The 13,841-nt window shown below is 62.0% G+C and overlaps 4 protein-coding genes across 4 annotated transcripts; 3 read left to right on the top strand and 1 right to left on the bottom strand.

Annotated features, from left to right (window-relative positions):
* Positions 1-566: 566 nt before the first annotated feature.
* Positions 567-1,370, top strand: PLICBS_006287 (uncharacterized protein; the record flags this gene model as incomplete). The annotated part of the gene is made up of 2 exons (XM_018320066.2): positions 567-714; positions 781-1,370. The coding sequence occupies 2 exons, from the start codon at positions 567-569 to the stop codon at positions 1,368-1,370; spliced, it is 738 nt and encodes a 245-aa protein (XP_018182540.2).
* Positions 1,371-6,452: 5,082 nt separating this feature from the next.
* Positions 6,453-9,920, top strand: PLICBS_006288 (uncharacterized protein; the record flags this gene model as incomplete). Its single annotated transcript, XM_018320067.1, has 1 exon — positions 6,453-9,920. The coding sequence occupies one exon, from the start codon at positions 6,453-6,455 to the stop codon at positions 9,918-9,920; it is 3,468 nt and encodes a 1,155-aa protein (XP_018182541.1).
* A 621-nt stretch (positions 9,921-10,541) lies between these two features.
* PLICBS_006289 (uncharacterized protein) lies at positions 10,542-12,665 on the top strand (the record flags this gene model as incomplete). The annotated part of the gene is made up of 2 exons (XM_018320068.2): positions 10,542-11,726; positions 11,787-12,665. The coding sequence occupies 2 exons, from the start codon at positions 10,542-10,544 to the stop codon at positions 12,663-12,665; spliced, it is 2,064 nt and encodes a 687-aa protein (XP_018182542.2).
* Positions 12,666-13,045: 380 nt separating this feature from the next.
* PLICBS_006290 (uncharacterized protein) lies at positions 13,046-13,708 on the bottom strand (the record flags this gene model as incomplete). Its single annotated transcript, XM_018320069.1, has 1 exon — positions 13,046-13,708. The coding sequence occupies one exon, from the start codon at positions 13,706-13,708 to the stop codon at positions 13,046-13,048; it is 663 nt and encodes a 220-aa protein (XP_018182543.1).
* Positions 13,709-13,841: the final 133 nt, after the last annotated feature.

Genomic DNA, 13,841 nt, shown 5'->3' on the forward strand with positions numbered 1-13,841 from the left:
TCCACAATCTCGGCTCAATGACGATGGAAGAGTACGGCTTCTGTCCCCGTGTTCTGCGCCTTCCCATCCACTCATCTCATCAGTTTCCATCTGCCGTTGCCCCCATCTTGCCATCCTCCCGTCGTGTGCCACGCTCTTGCGCTGGCAGGAGTACAAGGTACTTCCGCCCTGTGCGGATGGCGCCATGCCGAATCGGGCAGCGACGCAGTACCACCAGGGCCGGCACGATTGGTCCGTGCACGCCGCCAGCTGGCAGGCTGGCTGGCCACTGGCCACAGCACAACCACCACCGCCAAAAGAACCTCGCCATCGCGCCGGCGCGTCTGTGCAGGAGCTCCTTTCAACATCCTCCCGTCACTCTTTGTCCGCGTCGCATCCCGCGCACCCTCGCTCCGCCACACCCTCGTGCCGGCTCGACCTGAAATACCTCGCGAGCGACACGTCCCCTTCCACAAGCAGGCTCCCAGAGCCAGACACTTTTCCCAGCGCGCAGCACCCGTCAGCGCCCTCCGCCGCCTCCCTCGCCCGAAGAACGAAGCTGACCCACCGCGTGAAGCATCATCAAAATGGCGGGGTACTCGTCGCTCAAGGTCCCTGAGCTCAAGAAGCTCCTGGCCGAGAGGAACCTTCCCCAGACAGGCAACAAGGCCGACCTGATTGCCCGCCTGCAGGAAGCTGACCAGAATGAGGCACCTGCCGACGCCGACAAGCCCGGTGAGCCAACGGCCCCCTCCCCTCCCTGCCATCGCTACTATGACGCACAGCTAACCGTATCGCCAGGCAAGGCAGACAAGGAAGACGAAATAACCTACACCGACGACGAGGAGACCGCGCCTGCTGCACCCAAGCCCGCCGAGCCCGAGCCCGCCCAGCAAACAGAGCAGGCTGCCGCGCCTGTTGCCGCCGAGACTGCCACCGAGCCCGCCGACAAGGCGACCGAGGAGAAACCCGAGGCGCCCGCCCAGTCGTTTGCTATTGGACTTTCCGCGACCACCGCCGACGACGAAGCAAAGAAGCGCGCCGAGCGAGCCAAGCGCTTCGGCCTCGAGGAGGACGACGACGCCAAGAAGCGTGCTGACCGAGCCAAGCGCTTCGGCCTCGACGAAAAGGAGCTCACCGGCCTCGACTCGGCGCTCCCGGAGCGTCCCCTCAAGCGCGGCCGAGCCCGTGAGGGAGACGAAGCTGCTGGCCGCGGCAACAAGCGCCAGAGCCTGGACCGCCGTGGCGACCGTCAAGGACGGGGCCGGCACAACGGACAGGGCGACCGTCGCCGCGCCGGTAGCAACGGCCCGGGCAAGAAGGCTTCTATCCTCGACGACCCCACCGAACGAGAGAAGGCCGCCAAGCGCGCGGCACGATTCGCCGCCTAGTAGGCTCGTGATGGAGGAAACATCCAGGATGGGCTGCCCCGAGGTTGCGATAGCGGACACGATTGCTTGTACAGTACGTGAGACAAAGTACAGAGGAACGGCGTTGGAGGTCGATCAAACGGTTTTGGCCAGTCGGGCTTGATATGTCAACAGAACGATTTTTCTCTCACCCTACATTCGCTTGAAATGCGTGCAGGCTGTATGTGTGGCCTGTGGAGCAGCATCTAGGTTGCTTCCCGCTCGTATCGCAAATTCGCTCTATAACAAACTGACGAGGAACAGAGGACCTACCCAATCGAGTGTCAATGCTTCTCTCGCGCCGCTCTGATGACCTCATGCCTTGGGCGTACCGACCGGGCGAGATCGCGGTCCTGCTACGTTTTGGCGCCCGTCCTCACTGCCTACCTATGACGAAGCTCTGTCTCGTCCCGCATTACCTAGATGCGTAGCCAAGGAAGGACTAACCGCCCAGCTGCCACGGGAGCGCCCGTCGGCATGATTTCGGCGGGCCACTGACCGACGCCGAAACTTTGATCGGCCAGAGGCGCATCGGCCGAGATGTGCTGTACTGAAGTCCATGCCGGTCCTGGGCTGACCTGGGCGTGCTTACTACTGGGTTCAGAGTGATCGTCAAGGTCATGAGGCCACGGAGAAGTGTCCAAAGGCCGCGCCAGGTGGTTGTCACGAGACTGGCCCAAGCATTGCTCATAGGTTTCGGCTGCAGGTGTGCGATAACAGCCACGGCTCCGGTGCCTGCGACCGCCTGGTTGGCCGGAGTCAAGGACTCAGCCCGCCATCCGAGACCAGGCGGCTGACGTTGTCGGCGGCCATCATGCGGCCATTGCTCCAAAATCCAACATCGTTATTACGGCAATGCTGGCATCGCGAAGGGGCGCAGCTGAGGTCCGGCATTCGCGCTGGCCGCGCCTATCCCGCATCATGCTGACTCGCAACCAGGCCCCGGTCTACGGCGTCGGCTCGCTTGCGTCTTGGCCGCCAGTCAACGTCGTCAATGGCTGTCGCCGTGGGCACGTGAACAGGGCGAGACTCGAAGCGGCAGCAAAGTCCCTGGAGCGTGCGAAGTCGTCACGTTACTCCGAGACATGGCGCGGGAGTCGACCGAGAGAGCCAATGGCATGCACCAGACCCTGGCTCAGCGTCTGGCCCCGGTCGCGGGAGCGTCTGGCGGCAATGATTGGAGCCTTGACCCGTGGAATCAAGACTGCAAATGGCGCTCTCGACTGAACTTGGCCGTTGCCACAGCTTGTACGCTTCTCGTATCTAAAGAGGCGAATCTTGCCGGTCTTTGGGGCGTCGACGATGAGTTGTCAACGAGGCGACGCACGGTGTAGTCGGTACTTGGATCTGCGACAGAGTGACTTGACAAGGATCAGCCGTGCTCGGCTCCGAAGCCAACTGCCATGACAGGGAACAGCCACAGCAGGGGTCGGCGACTCCAGCCACGAGGACGTGCCACGTCACGGCTCGCCTCGCTCTGCTGCCACGGCGGCCTGTGGCGAAGCCATCAAACTCTGCTGGCTGCCTCCAGGCTCGCCACAGACGTCGGCAGAGATCGAAGTGATGCAGGTCTCGCAGGATCCGGGAACCGGGGCTGTTGGTTGTCTGCAGCTGCAGCGTTCAGCTTGGTTGCCTAGGCGGATGTCAGCATGACAGTTGCCTTGATGTCTGCAGGCGTTGACCATGGATGCTATTTCCGTCCGAGCTGCTGAGCATGCCTGTCAGTGCACAGAGGTGCATTGTAAGTCGTGAGCGAAGAGGAGGAGGAGGAGGAGGAGGCACTGCGTCCTCGAGCGGCGCTGCAAAGCTTGGCCGGGCCGGGCTAGCAGGGGCAAACGGCATCGACCCCTTTCCCCTCTCCTCGTCCCGACGAAGCTCGTTGCTCTCTTCTGCTCCGCGAAGCGAGGTACGCGAAACGAGTCAGAGGATGAGCGAGGCAATCGTTGGACCTGCGGCCAGGACCTGGCTCAAGTGACGGGGACTTGGGGGATCTCCGCTCGAGGCAGACTTGGGAAGTCGGGTAGATGGCAGCTGATTGGCAGGAAAAGACAGCACTCAGGGCCAATGGTAGGCGTCAAAACAAGGGTGCATTCAGGCAATGGAGGATGCTGCGTCGATGGTAGCGAATGGACTGGGTGCAAAGTCCCTGCGGGATGCCTGCACGTGGGCGGGTTGGCGCCTGGAGGAGCATAGAGGCTTGCCTGGGCCTGGGTGAGGTGTGTTCAAGGTTTGTTGTGTGCGCGAGGGAAACCACCTCAGACCTAGAGGTACTTCGTACAAAGTACAGTGCTGTATTCGATATTCTTATCGATCCCGTGAGTGATGGAGGGAGGGCAGGAGGGGGCGGAGGGGGGTCGTGCTTTCCAGAATGTGCGTTTGCTTTGTTGGAAGGAGCACCTCAGCAGTCAACTTGGGTATTATAGTGGCCATCACTGGCATCGCCGTGCAGCATCCACCCCCCGATGTCGCACCCACATGCGAAACCCTCCACCTCTGCCTCTGCGAACCGCGTCGTCCAACCATTGCCCTCGATGCCTCCTCGATGGCGACGCTACCTCCTGCGAGACGCAGCTGCGTGCATACGCGGAGGCACACGCCGAGCTGAGGGAGCGCGGCCGGCCAGTGCGCGATCTGTATCGCATCGCCCGAAGAGGTGATCTTCCCGTCAGAGTGCACCCCGTCCTGGCTAAGGCGGCTCTGGCCCTGCTCAGAGACCCTCCGTCTTACACGGGAGGCATGCCGCGATCTTTCCTATCAACAAGCAGCTCGTCCGGTGAGGAGTGACGGGCCATGAATTCTACGCGGGTGCCGTCGCGTCGCCGTGCTTCGCCATGGGTACCGGTGACCATAATCGGCCAATGCCAGACCAAGACAAGCGCCGGGACGAGCACGCGTGAGGGCGTGGTGGCGCTCATCCTCGCAGCGAGACACAGAGATCGGCCTCTCAGCGCCGCCCAAGTGAGACACGCAGAGCAGCATGTCCTAGACACGCAGCGACATTGCCGCTCCAAGAACGACGTCGCTGCTCAAGACTCGAGACGACGACTTGCATGCCCGACAGAGGTGCTTTCTCAGCAACGAGAAAGCCTTGCGGCCGAGCGGGGAGGGGCTTTCTTCGTGATGCAGCAGCGTCCGCCGTCGCCTCGAGACGCCCAATTCGCCGCCAGTTCAATGGCTTCCGCGACACTGTTGAACAGAATGCAGTCCAACGCTCGGCTTGGACTTGGTCCTCCTCCCAGCAACCCGAGCCACTCACCCCCCACCCCGGTCGCTGGAATATTCACCCACACCTCAGAGCACGCCACAGGTCGACAAAGGAGCCAGGCGTCGCCAGGCGCTCATTCGCGGCTCCTGACGCCGCTTGCAACGGCTAATCTGGCACACACCAACGAGCGGGCGGACGGGCCATTCCCGCCGCGACGCCTCGCCGGCGCCAGGACCAAGCTTCGCAAGCCCACAGACACCCGCCATCGACGCTGCGCATCCATCGGCGGTCCCACCAAGCCGGCGCCATGTTGGGCAGTCAAGACGCTGCTCAGGGTCCGCGTCCAATCGTCGCCGCAACCGCCCCAAGCCGCCTCTAACTGGACACGACGGCATGCACCTGCAGCAGGGCCTCTCGACGCGGAGCGGCGCAGCTGCGCCCGCATCTCGTCGACGCTGGGCGACCAGCGCCCCCCGTCGCCGATCCTGACCTTGCAGAGGTTGACTCAACCACTCCGATCTGCCCCAACTGCCCGTCCGGTCTGGTTGACGGACAGCCCAGCAGGCCGCAGGTTGGCCTCGCTGCAGGATGCTACTACTGCAGGCGGGACCGGGGCTGTCGCCGCGCTCCAATATAGCAACCAGGTATTGTCGTGCTGCCCCCAAAGTACCAGTGTCTGCCCGTGCAAAGGTCGAGCCGGCCTGCCCGTTGTCATCTAAATATCATTGTGTCGCCACCTGGCCCGAGGGCGACGTTGAAGTCCCTTGATTCCTCCCATTCCCCGTGACGGCCGTGCCGTCCATCTTAATTCTGTCTGCCGCGCAACAAACTCTCTTCCCAACAGCCGAGCCCGTCACGGCTTCATCACACGCACAAAGATCCCCCTTAACCCCGTCAAGGTTAGCCCGTCACTCAGCGCCAAAAGACGGCCACTTCATTAGACGCGGGCGGCTCTCCCACCCTCCATCTCTGTGTGACCTCGCCCCGGGCCTACCCTAGCCCGCTTACCGGCCTGCCCGCCTTTAGCCCGCCACCCTCCGCATCAGGTCCGCACTTGGTCGTCGGTGGTGTTCAGTCTTCTCTTCTGGCCTTCACTCACCATTGCCTTTCTTGGCTGTGTTTATGTTTCTTTGATATTTTCTTCTTCTCACTTATTGCATCGCGAGCGAGCGCTGCCTTGGCTGCACTACATTCTATCAAGCACTCAACCCGTACAGGTGCGGTGGGTTCCATCGTTTCTAAGACAAATACTCGTGCCCGCCCTGCGTCACACTCTACGTTTCACGGGGATGGTTCTCGCGGCAGATTGAGCATGCTGGAGTGTCCATTACCCCAGGCTGGAAACTATGGCGTCACGGACTGGCTATGGTCTGCCGGCCAGGCCCTCTGACGGTTACAGGCCGGCGCGGAGGGCCGACGGACCACGTATGGGCATCCCGAGACCGACACGCCCAGCAACAGAGACCACTGCCATCCCAGTATCGCAGCCGAAGCCTTCTAGACCTCAACCTGGCGTGAAGCGTACAGGGCTCCCGCAGGCTTCCAAACCAGGCTCAGGGTCGCAGCCAGGTTCGTGGGGATCTGCGAGCAGGACTTCAGCTGAGTCCAGATCACATACACAGAGCGGATCAGGTTCCTCGTCCTCGGGCCGTTCCTACGACGAACCGCGACTTAGACAAGCCGAGCCCTTGAGGGCCTTCAAGGGCCCAAAACTTGTAGGGACACGTGCGTATCAGCGCAATGATTCAACCAGCACAACCTCGTCAAAACGGCAGTCGCAAGGTTCCATTGAGCCCGGGCTCGGGATCCAGCTCGACAGAGACATTACCGCGAGCCCAGCTCAGATTCAAACCGCCGAGATGGTCGAGATTCGCAAGTCAAGGCCCACCGTGTATCCGGAACTGGATCGGTATCGAGAGTTTCGGCGACCGGAATATGAACGGCAGCCCGTTGACGTGCCGTTTCGCCTGGCAACGCACGATCTTCCGCCACCGACGCCGGGGTCGGCCGTTTTCTCGGGAAGCAGCAGCCAAATCAGCGCCATCAGCGGCAGTCCTTCGACCAAGTACTCCGAGTCCCCCGGCCCGGGCCCGTACAGCCGCGACACGACGCCCACCTCGATGTCCTCGCAGTCGCCCGTCCTGGTCGCGCCAATCCGAGTCGCGGCCCCTCTCAGGCTCCGACAAAATAGTCCTGCCGTCTCGCGGCCGCCCGTCACCCGGAGGAGGGCGGGAAGCACAGGCAAGCCTGCCGATGTGGACCAAGGGCTAGCAGCCGTTAGAGAGTCCATGGCTTCTTCGTCTTCCAACTCGACAGTCCGAGACGGCGACAAGAACAAGAAGCGCGACAAGAAGCCGCGGCTGCCACCACCACCCCCAAGCCCTCCGCCGCGAAAGTCGTCACAAAAGTTTCGCAAGAACAAGGACACATCACCCCAATCGGAAAGTGGCAGCACGAGAAATGATGGCGGATCACGTGGGCGCGGAACCTCCCCGAAAGCCGGTCCGCCGCCTCGTCCGAGCCGTGAAGGCACTCCGGACATGCAATCGCAGTTGTTCGAGCCAATTCCAGTAATCCAGAGCAACCTTCTTCCGTTGCCGCGGGAGAGGCGTGGGAGCGAACCGGCCACAATTCGGTCCTTGCCAGGGTCGTCAACCTCGCTGCCGCAGATTAACAAGAACGCATCCACTTCACATCTGCCGACTGCAACTGAGCCACGACCTCGACCGGCTCAGAAGCAAGGGGGTTCCAACTCCCGATTCCTGTTCTTTGGACGCAAAAAGACGCCCGCCGACGTCGATGCTAAAGGCGTTCGCAAGGGACCCGTCGCTGGTACCGGTCATGAGGGATATGGAAGGGTTGGTGCTGTTCGGCGGCGAAGCGCTTCGAGGAGTGATCCCAAATCTTCGCAAGACAGTCTTGTCAGCGACTCGTTCTTGGCAGACCGCGTCAACCCGGTAGTGATTGCGGGCGGCGAGATCGTGGAAAACAGAAACCCCAGCGCCGAGCTGGCTCGTGTTGACAGCAACCAAAGTGCCCCAGCCCGGCCCAGCACGGATTCAAAGGCTTCTGCGGGCAACCCGGCACGAACAACGCTTTGGCCATCTGCTTTGCCTCGCGGTGCTCGGCGGCCCTCGGACAGCAGCAGCACGGACAGCGTCGCGATGCAGTCAACTCTTGCCTTTCGTAGGTCTGTCCAGCGTCTGCGTTCGCCAGATGATCCGTTGAAGCTGCCTCAGCCCATCATGACGAATGGTGGTCCCATGTCCTCGCCCATGACGAGCTTCGACACAAGCATCCTGTCGGAAGAGTCGCACTTGGAGATGCAGAAAGAAATCTCACGCGAAAGCGAGGCGCCCAAGAAACTGCAGAAGAGGCCGCGGTCTCCTCGCAAATGGAACCTCTTCAGCCGGTCGCAACGGTCACAGCGCCCGAAGCCGAAGAGCGAACCCGTCGAAGCCGCAGTCGTCTCGGTGGAGAAGAAGCCAGTTCCCTTTTACGCGATGATGGAGTCGGAGCAGGAGGAGGATCTGGACGTCCAAGAGGTCTTGCGCCGTGCAGACGTGTATGCTGCGTCACCAGTCATGCCGCAGCAACCAGAGCCGCTTAATATTGCACCAAAGGCACCCGCGCAGCAGATTCTTATCGACGGTGTGAGCGGCGCGGAAGCGAACATCGGCCAACAGCATCCAGTTCCTAGCATCGCGAGGCCCAGCAGGCTGCCTCAGGTCGGGCGCATCCCGCAGGTGGTCAAGCAGCGCACAGAGCCACAGAGCTTCTCCCGTCCGTTTCGCGCCAGCATGCAGATGCCGCCAGTGGTGATTCCCGTCTACGACCCTGAGTCAATCGCCAAAGGCCCGACCCCGCCGAGGCCCTCGACACCGGTTTTCGACGCAGGCAATGCTCCCAAGGACCCATCGAAGCTGTCTCCGGAAGTGACGCGCGGCGAACGAGAGTTCCTTGCCTTTTCCCCTCGCAAGAACTCTGATGTCACCATCGGAACGAGCTCAAGTAGCTCCGGACCTTCCTTTACGGCGACGGCTATCATCCCGAAGCCTGATGATCCGCCCGCCGAAGACGAGGTTTGGGACGAGTACAATGACCTGCTCGGCGACGACAAGGTGCCACAGTCGGCGACATCTTCGAAAGACCCTTTCCACTTGGAGACGTATCACGCCAAGCTCGCCAAAGACAAGCCACTCGACTCTCCCGTTGTTCCAGAGGGCCGCAAGGAGCCGCAGTCCAAGGCCACGAGCTCGACGTACAGCGCCGACATGACTGAGAGAATCCGCAAAGCCTTCCAGCCTCATCCAAGTCCAGCTGCAATAGACGTCAAGCCGGAGTCAAAGCGCACTAGTGCTTCTTCAGGCAGGACCGTCTTTTCGGATTGTAGTGCGGCGACGGATGACGCTTCACCCTTGGCGCAGGTCAACCTTCGAGTGGGCTCCATGACGGTGAGCAAGTGGCTTACCTTTGGGCATGTGCTGTTTAGCGACATTCGCCATGAGCTTGCTGGCAAAGATGCGCCGAGACAATCGGTCGTTGTCATAGACGGCCTCGGTAACGACGACTGGTCTTTCTATGCCGCCGAGACATATCCTGCCGCGTCCTTCTACAACCTCTCCCCACGCGCGCCGCTGCCAGCTCCGGCGCAGTCGCCGACGGGTTTTCCTTTGAGCCCGCCAAACCACCATCAGGTGCAGTACATGTCCCATAAGGACAAGTTCCCTTTTGCGCCGCAGAGCTTCGACTGCATGGTGTATCGGTTCCCCGCCGCCGGGTCGGAGGCGCAATATCGCAACATTGTCAACGAGGCACGCCGTGTCCTCCGGCCCGGGGCGTTCATCGAGCTGTCCATCCTCGATGTCGACCTCAACAATATGGGGAATCGTGGGAGGCGCACGGTGCGGCGTCTCAAGGAGCAGATTCACGAGCGAGCCAACGACACGAGCCTGGCCTCCACCGCGGACCTCATGGTCCGCCTTTTGGGAAGGGCGGGCTTCACCAACATCAGGGCCGCCCGCGTCGGTGTCCCGGTCGCGAGCTCCATCACGCGAGCCGAGAGCAAGCCAACGGATGCGAAGTCCAAGGATGCGAGCCTCGCCGACATGATGAAGGACAATAGCCCGATGGCGGACGCAAGCATCACCAAGATCGTGACGCGCGTGGGGCGCTGGTGGTATACGCGCTGCTACGAGAATGCGGCCGGACCTGCCAATAGCATTTGGGCCGACAGGGCTCTGCTCGCCGAGTGCGAGAACTTTGGTACCAGTCTGAAGCTGACGGTGTGCTGCGCTCGTGCGCCCGACCGCATCGCCAGCATTTGACTGTTTCTCTTTCCTTGGTCAAGAAAGCAGATCAACGGGCGCAAGCCCACCAAGCTAGACTTGGCCTTTCCGACTATGTTGCCAGCTGTATGCTGCGCACCCATGATTTACAAGCATCGGCTCACGCCCATGTTCTGGCGTTTTATGTTCTTGCCGCAGGACGGATCTCTGTTATATGCTTAGTAGAAACATTCATAATGGCGGTCCTCTGAGACCAAGGCGTCATGTACGGGTTGGGACCCAGGCGTGGCAGGATGATGGATGATGAGGGACGATTGATGAGCTAGGGACATGCATGGCAGATACCCAGTCTTGGATAGCGAATACACAGCAAGCGTGTTTATGACGCGGGCAGTCTGACATTGTGAAGCCGTTCGGGTCATCTAGCAGCGAAAGAGATCGACATACCTGCAGATGCCTGAGAGTATCGCCGACAGTCGTGCAGTTCATCCCCGCACAGCATGCGGAGATGGAAATGCACTCCGCGGCCGCTGTAGACATTATTATCCGTCGGCATTCAGACGATTGAGGGGCGGTTGTTGACGATGCTCGCGGCCTATATAAAAGTCGCCGTCTTGGCGGGAGGGAATCGAGTATGTCGAGCACCGAGAAGCAGCAACCATGAAGCTCATACTCTTACACTCCATGCTCGCCGGCGTCCGCGCCGCGTGGCCCATGACAGGATGGCAAGCCTACCGCGACTACGACATGCACGTCCTGCGGCCCGGCGAGGAGACGCACGAGTTCTCGTCGTACGACCGCGCCAACCACAACGACGACGGCTTCAACGGGACGTACTCGTGCCTGCGCCTCACGCAACCCGACTCACGCTGCGTCATCGCCGAGTACGCCGGCAAGGGCGGCGGCGGCGAGATCGCATCCATCTGGTTCACGTACGCGCCCGACAGCGTTACACCCATCGGCGACATCTCCATCACGCTCGACGGGCGGGAGGTGCTCCGCGCGGAGCTGCAGGACGTGGTGGACGGCAAGCTGGGGGCGCCGTTTGCGTGGCCGCTCGTGGGCAACACCAACGACACCATGGGCGGCAACGTCATCAAGGTGCCCATGGCGTTTCGCGAGTCGATGCTCGTCACGACGGAGAATAACCCGCATTTCTACCATGTCGTGTATCGCAGGTTTCCGGCGGGGGTGGCGCCGGAGAAGGCGTTTGACCCGGAGGAGAAGGCGGAGGATGTGGTTGCGCAGTTGAGGGGGTTTGGGGTGCGCGATCCGAAGGCCGTGAAGAGCGGTGCGCTGAATGGGAAGAAGGGGAGGCGTGTCAGGGGGAAGATTGCTGGAGCGTCGGGCACGGTCGCGCTGGGGAAGGGGTGCGGCGTGGTGACGCAGCTGGCGCTTCGTCTGCCGTCGGTGTCTGCAACAACATACGTGCAGGACGACGGGCGGGCGTTTGGGCCAGGCGGGAGCAGTACGTTCCAACTGGCCCTGGATCCAAACAACAAGCGCTGTCGCCTTACGCGGCGCATCGACCGCAGCATCGGGAATCAAAAGGTCAAGGTGACGGTGGAGGGGGCCGAGATCACAGCAGACAGCGGTGCGGTCGCCAACGGCACCTGGATGGACCAGACGGTCGACATTCCCGCGGCAGCGACCAAGGGTAAGAGCAAGGTCCAAGTCTCCGTGGAATGCGTCTCGTCGGACCTCGACTGCAACGAGTTCTTTTACGCGCTGCACTGTCAGGCGGACGGGGCGTGGGCGAACCTGGGGTATGTGCCGAGCGACGACTGGGTGCTCATGGATGTGCTCAACGTGGGATGGAACAATGCCAACGATGAGCTTGCTCATGTAAGTAACACCTTGATAGGTACCCCATGTTCGGTACGGTTTGTTCGCTGACTTGGGCAGGGCTATAAAATCGAGGGCCAGACGTGGGAGGGCTTGCGGCAGTACATGTACGACGACGAGGAACACACCGACGCCGCCACGCCCAATATCCGCCTTTCACTCACGTTTGACGGCAATGAGACGGTCTCGCACGTCCCGCTGGGGGCGTTTTTCGGCGCGAGCCTCGCCAAGGGACTGACGCGGTCGCTGCTCCTTTCGGTCGACTCGCTGATCCCCAACGGCGCGTGGACGTCGTACTTCCCCATGCCCTTCTCCGACAGCGCGTCGCTCACCCTCACGCGCGGAGACGGATCGTCCCCCCTCAACGCCACCGTCGACGCCATCGTGCAACCGTGCGCCGGCGCCTCCCCCGGCCCCCCCTCCTCCGCGTGGGGCCGCTTCTCCGTGCAGCACCGCCGCGGCCCCACCACGCCGGGCTCCCTCTGGCCGATCCTGTACGCCCCCGGGCGCGGCATCTCGTACGGCCTGACGCACACGTTCCGCGGCTCGATCCTGCAGCCCGCCAACACGCTCGAGTTCCTCGAGGGCGACGAGCAGGCGTGGCTGAACCGCACGTCGCCGGGCGGGTTCAACGACACGACGGCGAGCCTGCGCGGGACGGGCACCGAGGACTTTTACGAGAGCGGCTGGTACTTCCAGGACGCGACGGCCGAGGGCCAGCCCGTGACGGTGGCGTATGGGATGCCGCTGACGGGCCTGACGACGGCGGCGTATGGGGCGGAGGGGATGGGCTGCGTGGGGTCGTGCCTGGGGGCGCATCGGCTCATGGTGGCGGACTCGATGGCGTTTGGGGAGGGGATTGCGTTTGGGATCGAGCATGGGCCGGATGGGAATGATGTGCAGGCGGAGTATGAGACGTGTGCGTTTTACTATGCGTAGGTATGGCGCTGGGGGAGGCGGCTGGGGAGGGCGAGGAGGACTAACACACTTCTCGACCGGTACGCCCGCCCATTGCTCGACAGTTGGCAACCAGTTGGGTGACATTCACACGACGTCACAGGAGATTGGCTTGCAGCTTATATCTCTCTCTCTGGTTTCGGAAAGTTTCAAAGATAATCCATGTCACTTCAAGACCGGGAGCAATGGTGGGCAGTCTGCTGTCCTGTCGAGGGAACCCCCTCGAGGATAACTTCAATTCGGTATCATGTCGCGTTTACGTTTATCCCATACAAAGCCCATTAAAAACACCCGCTGCATCCTCGTCCGAGAAATGTCCAATAGCCGCCCACATCAAATGGTATCCTCCAATTCAAAACCAATTACAGCGCGAGCGCAACGGCGAGAACGGCGGCAAAGGCGGCCGCGGAGCCCATGATCGGGCCGCTCACCACGGCGGCGCTGCTGTCCTTGCTGCCGCCGCTGCCACCGCCATTGCCGCTGCCGCTGCCGCTGCCCTCACCAAGGTAGATGGTCTTCTTGGGGATCTCGACGTTGGCGTACGAGGAGGTCTTGGTCGCGGTGGCATCCGTGTACAGCACGGTGAGGCTGGTGCTGCAGCCCTGGGAGAAGGTGAGGGAGACGACGTCGGCGCCGCACTTGGTGTTGATGCCCTTGGCCTTGGACTCGAGGGTGCTGAAGTAGGTCTTGAGGATGTCGAGGTAGCTGCTGTAGGCGGAGGAGAGGCTGGCGGGCGCGGTGATGGTGCAGCGGGGAGGGGCGGCGCCGAGGGTGGCCTGGCGCGTGGCCCAGCTGAGCAGCTTGGAGTCGACGCCCGTCGTGGGCGGGCTGAGCTCCGAGACGATGGAGCTCAGGCAGTTGCGGTCGATGGCGCGGCGGTCGAGCCCGACGGGCGTCGCGACGGGGGGTTGTGTAGGCGCGGGCGCGGGCGCGGGGAGGCCAATGGCGACGCCGCCGACGGCCTGGGCGAGCTCTCCGGCGAGGGCAGGGCCGGCGAGGAGGATGGAGAGGGCGAAGGAACGCATGATGGCGATGGTGGTGATAGTGATGATGTGGGGGAGGTTTGGGTGAGGAGTGTAATGTCCAAGCGAAGGGAGTTTCTGTTTGAACGGACGAACACAAAGGGTGTAAGCGGGATGCGTGCCTCTTTATACAAGA

This window comes from Purpureocillium lilacinum (assembly GCF_023168085.1).
Source record: "Purpureocillium lilacinum CBS 284.36 DNA, scaffold_4, whole genome shotgun sequence".
Classification (NCBI taxonomy): domain Eukaryota; kingdom Fungi; phylum Ascomycota; class Sordariomycetes; order Hypocreales; family Ophiocordycipitaceae; genus Purpureocillium; species Purpureocillium lilacinum.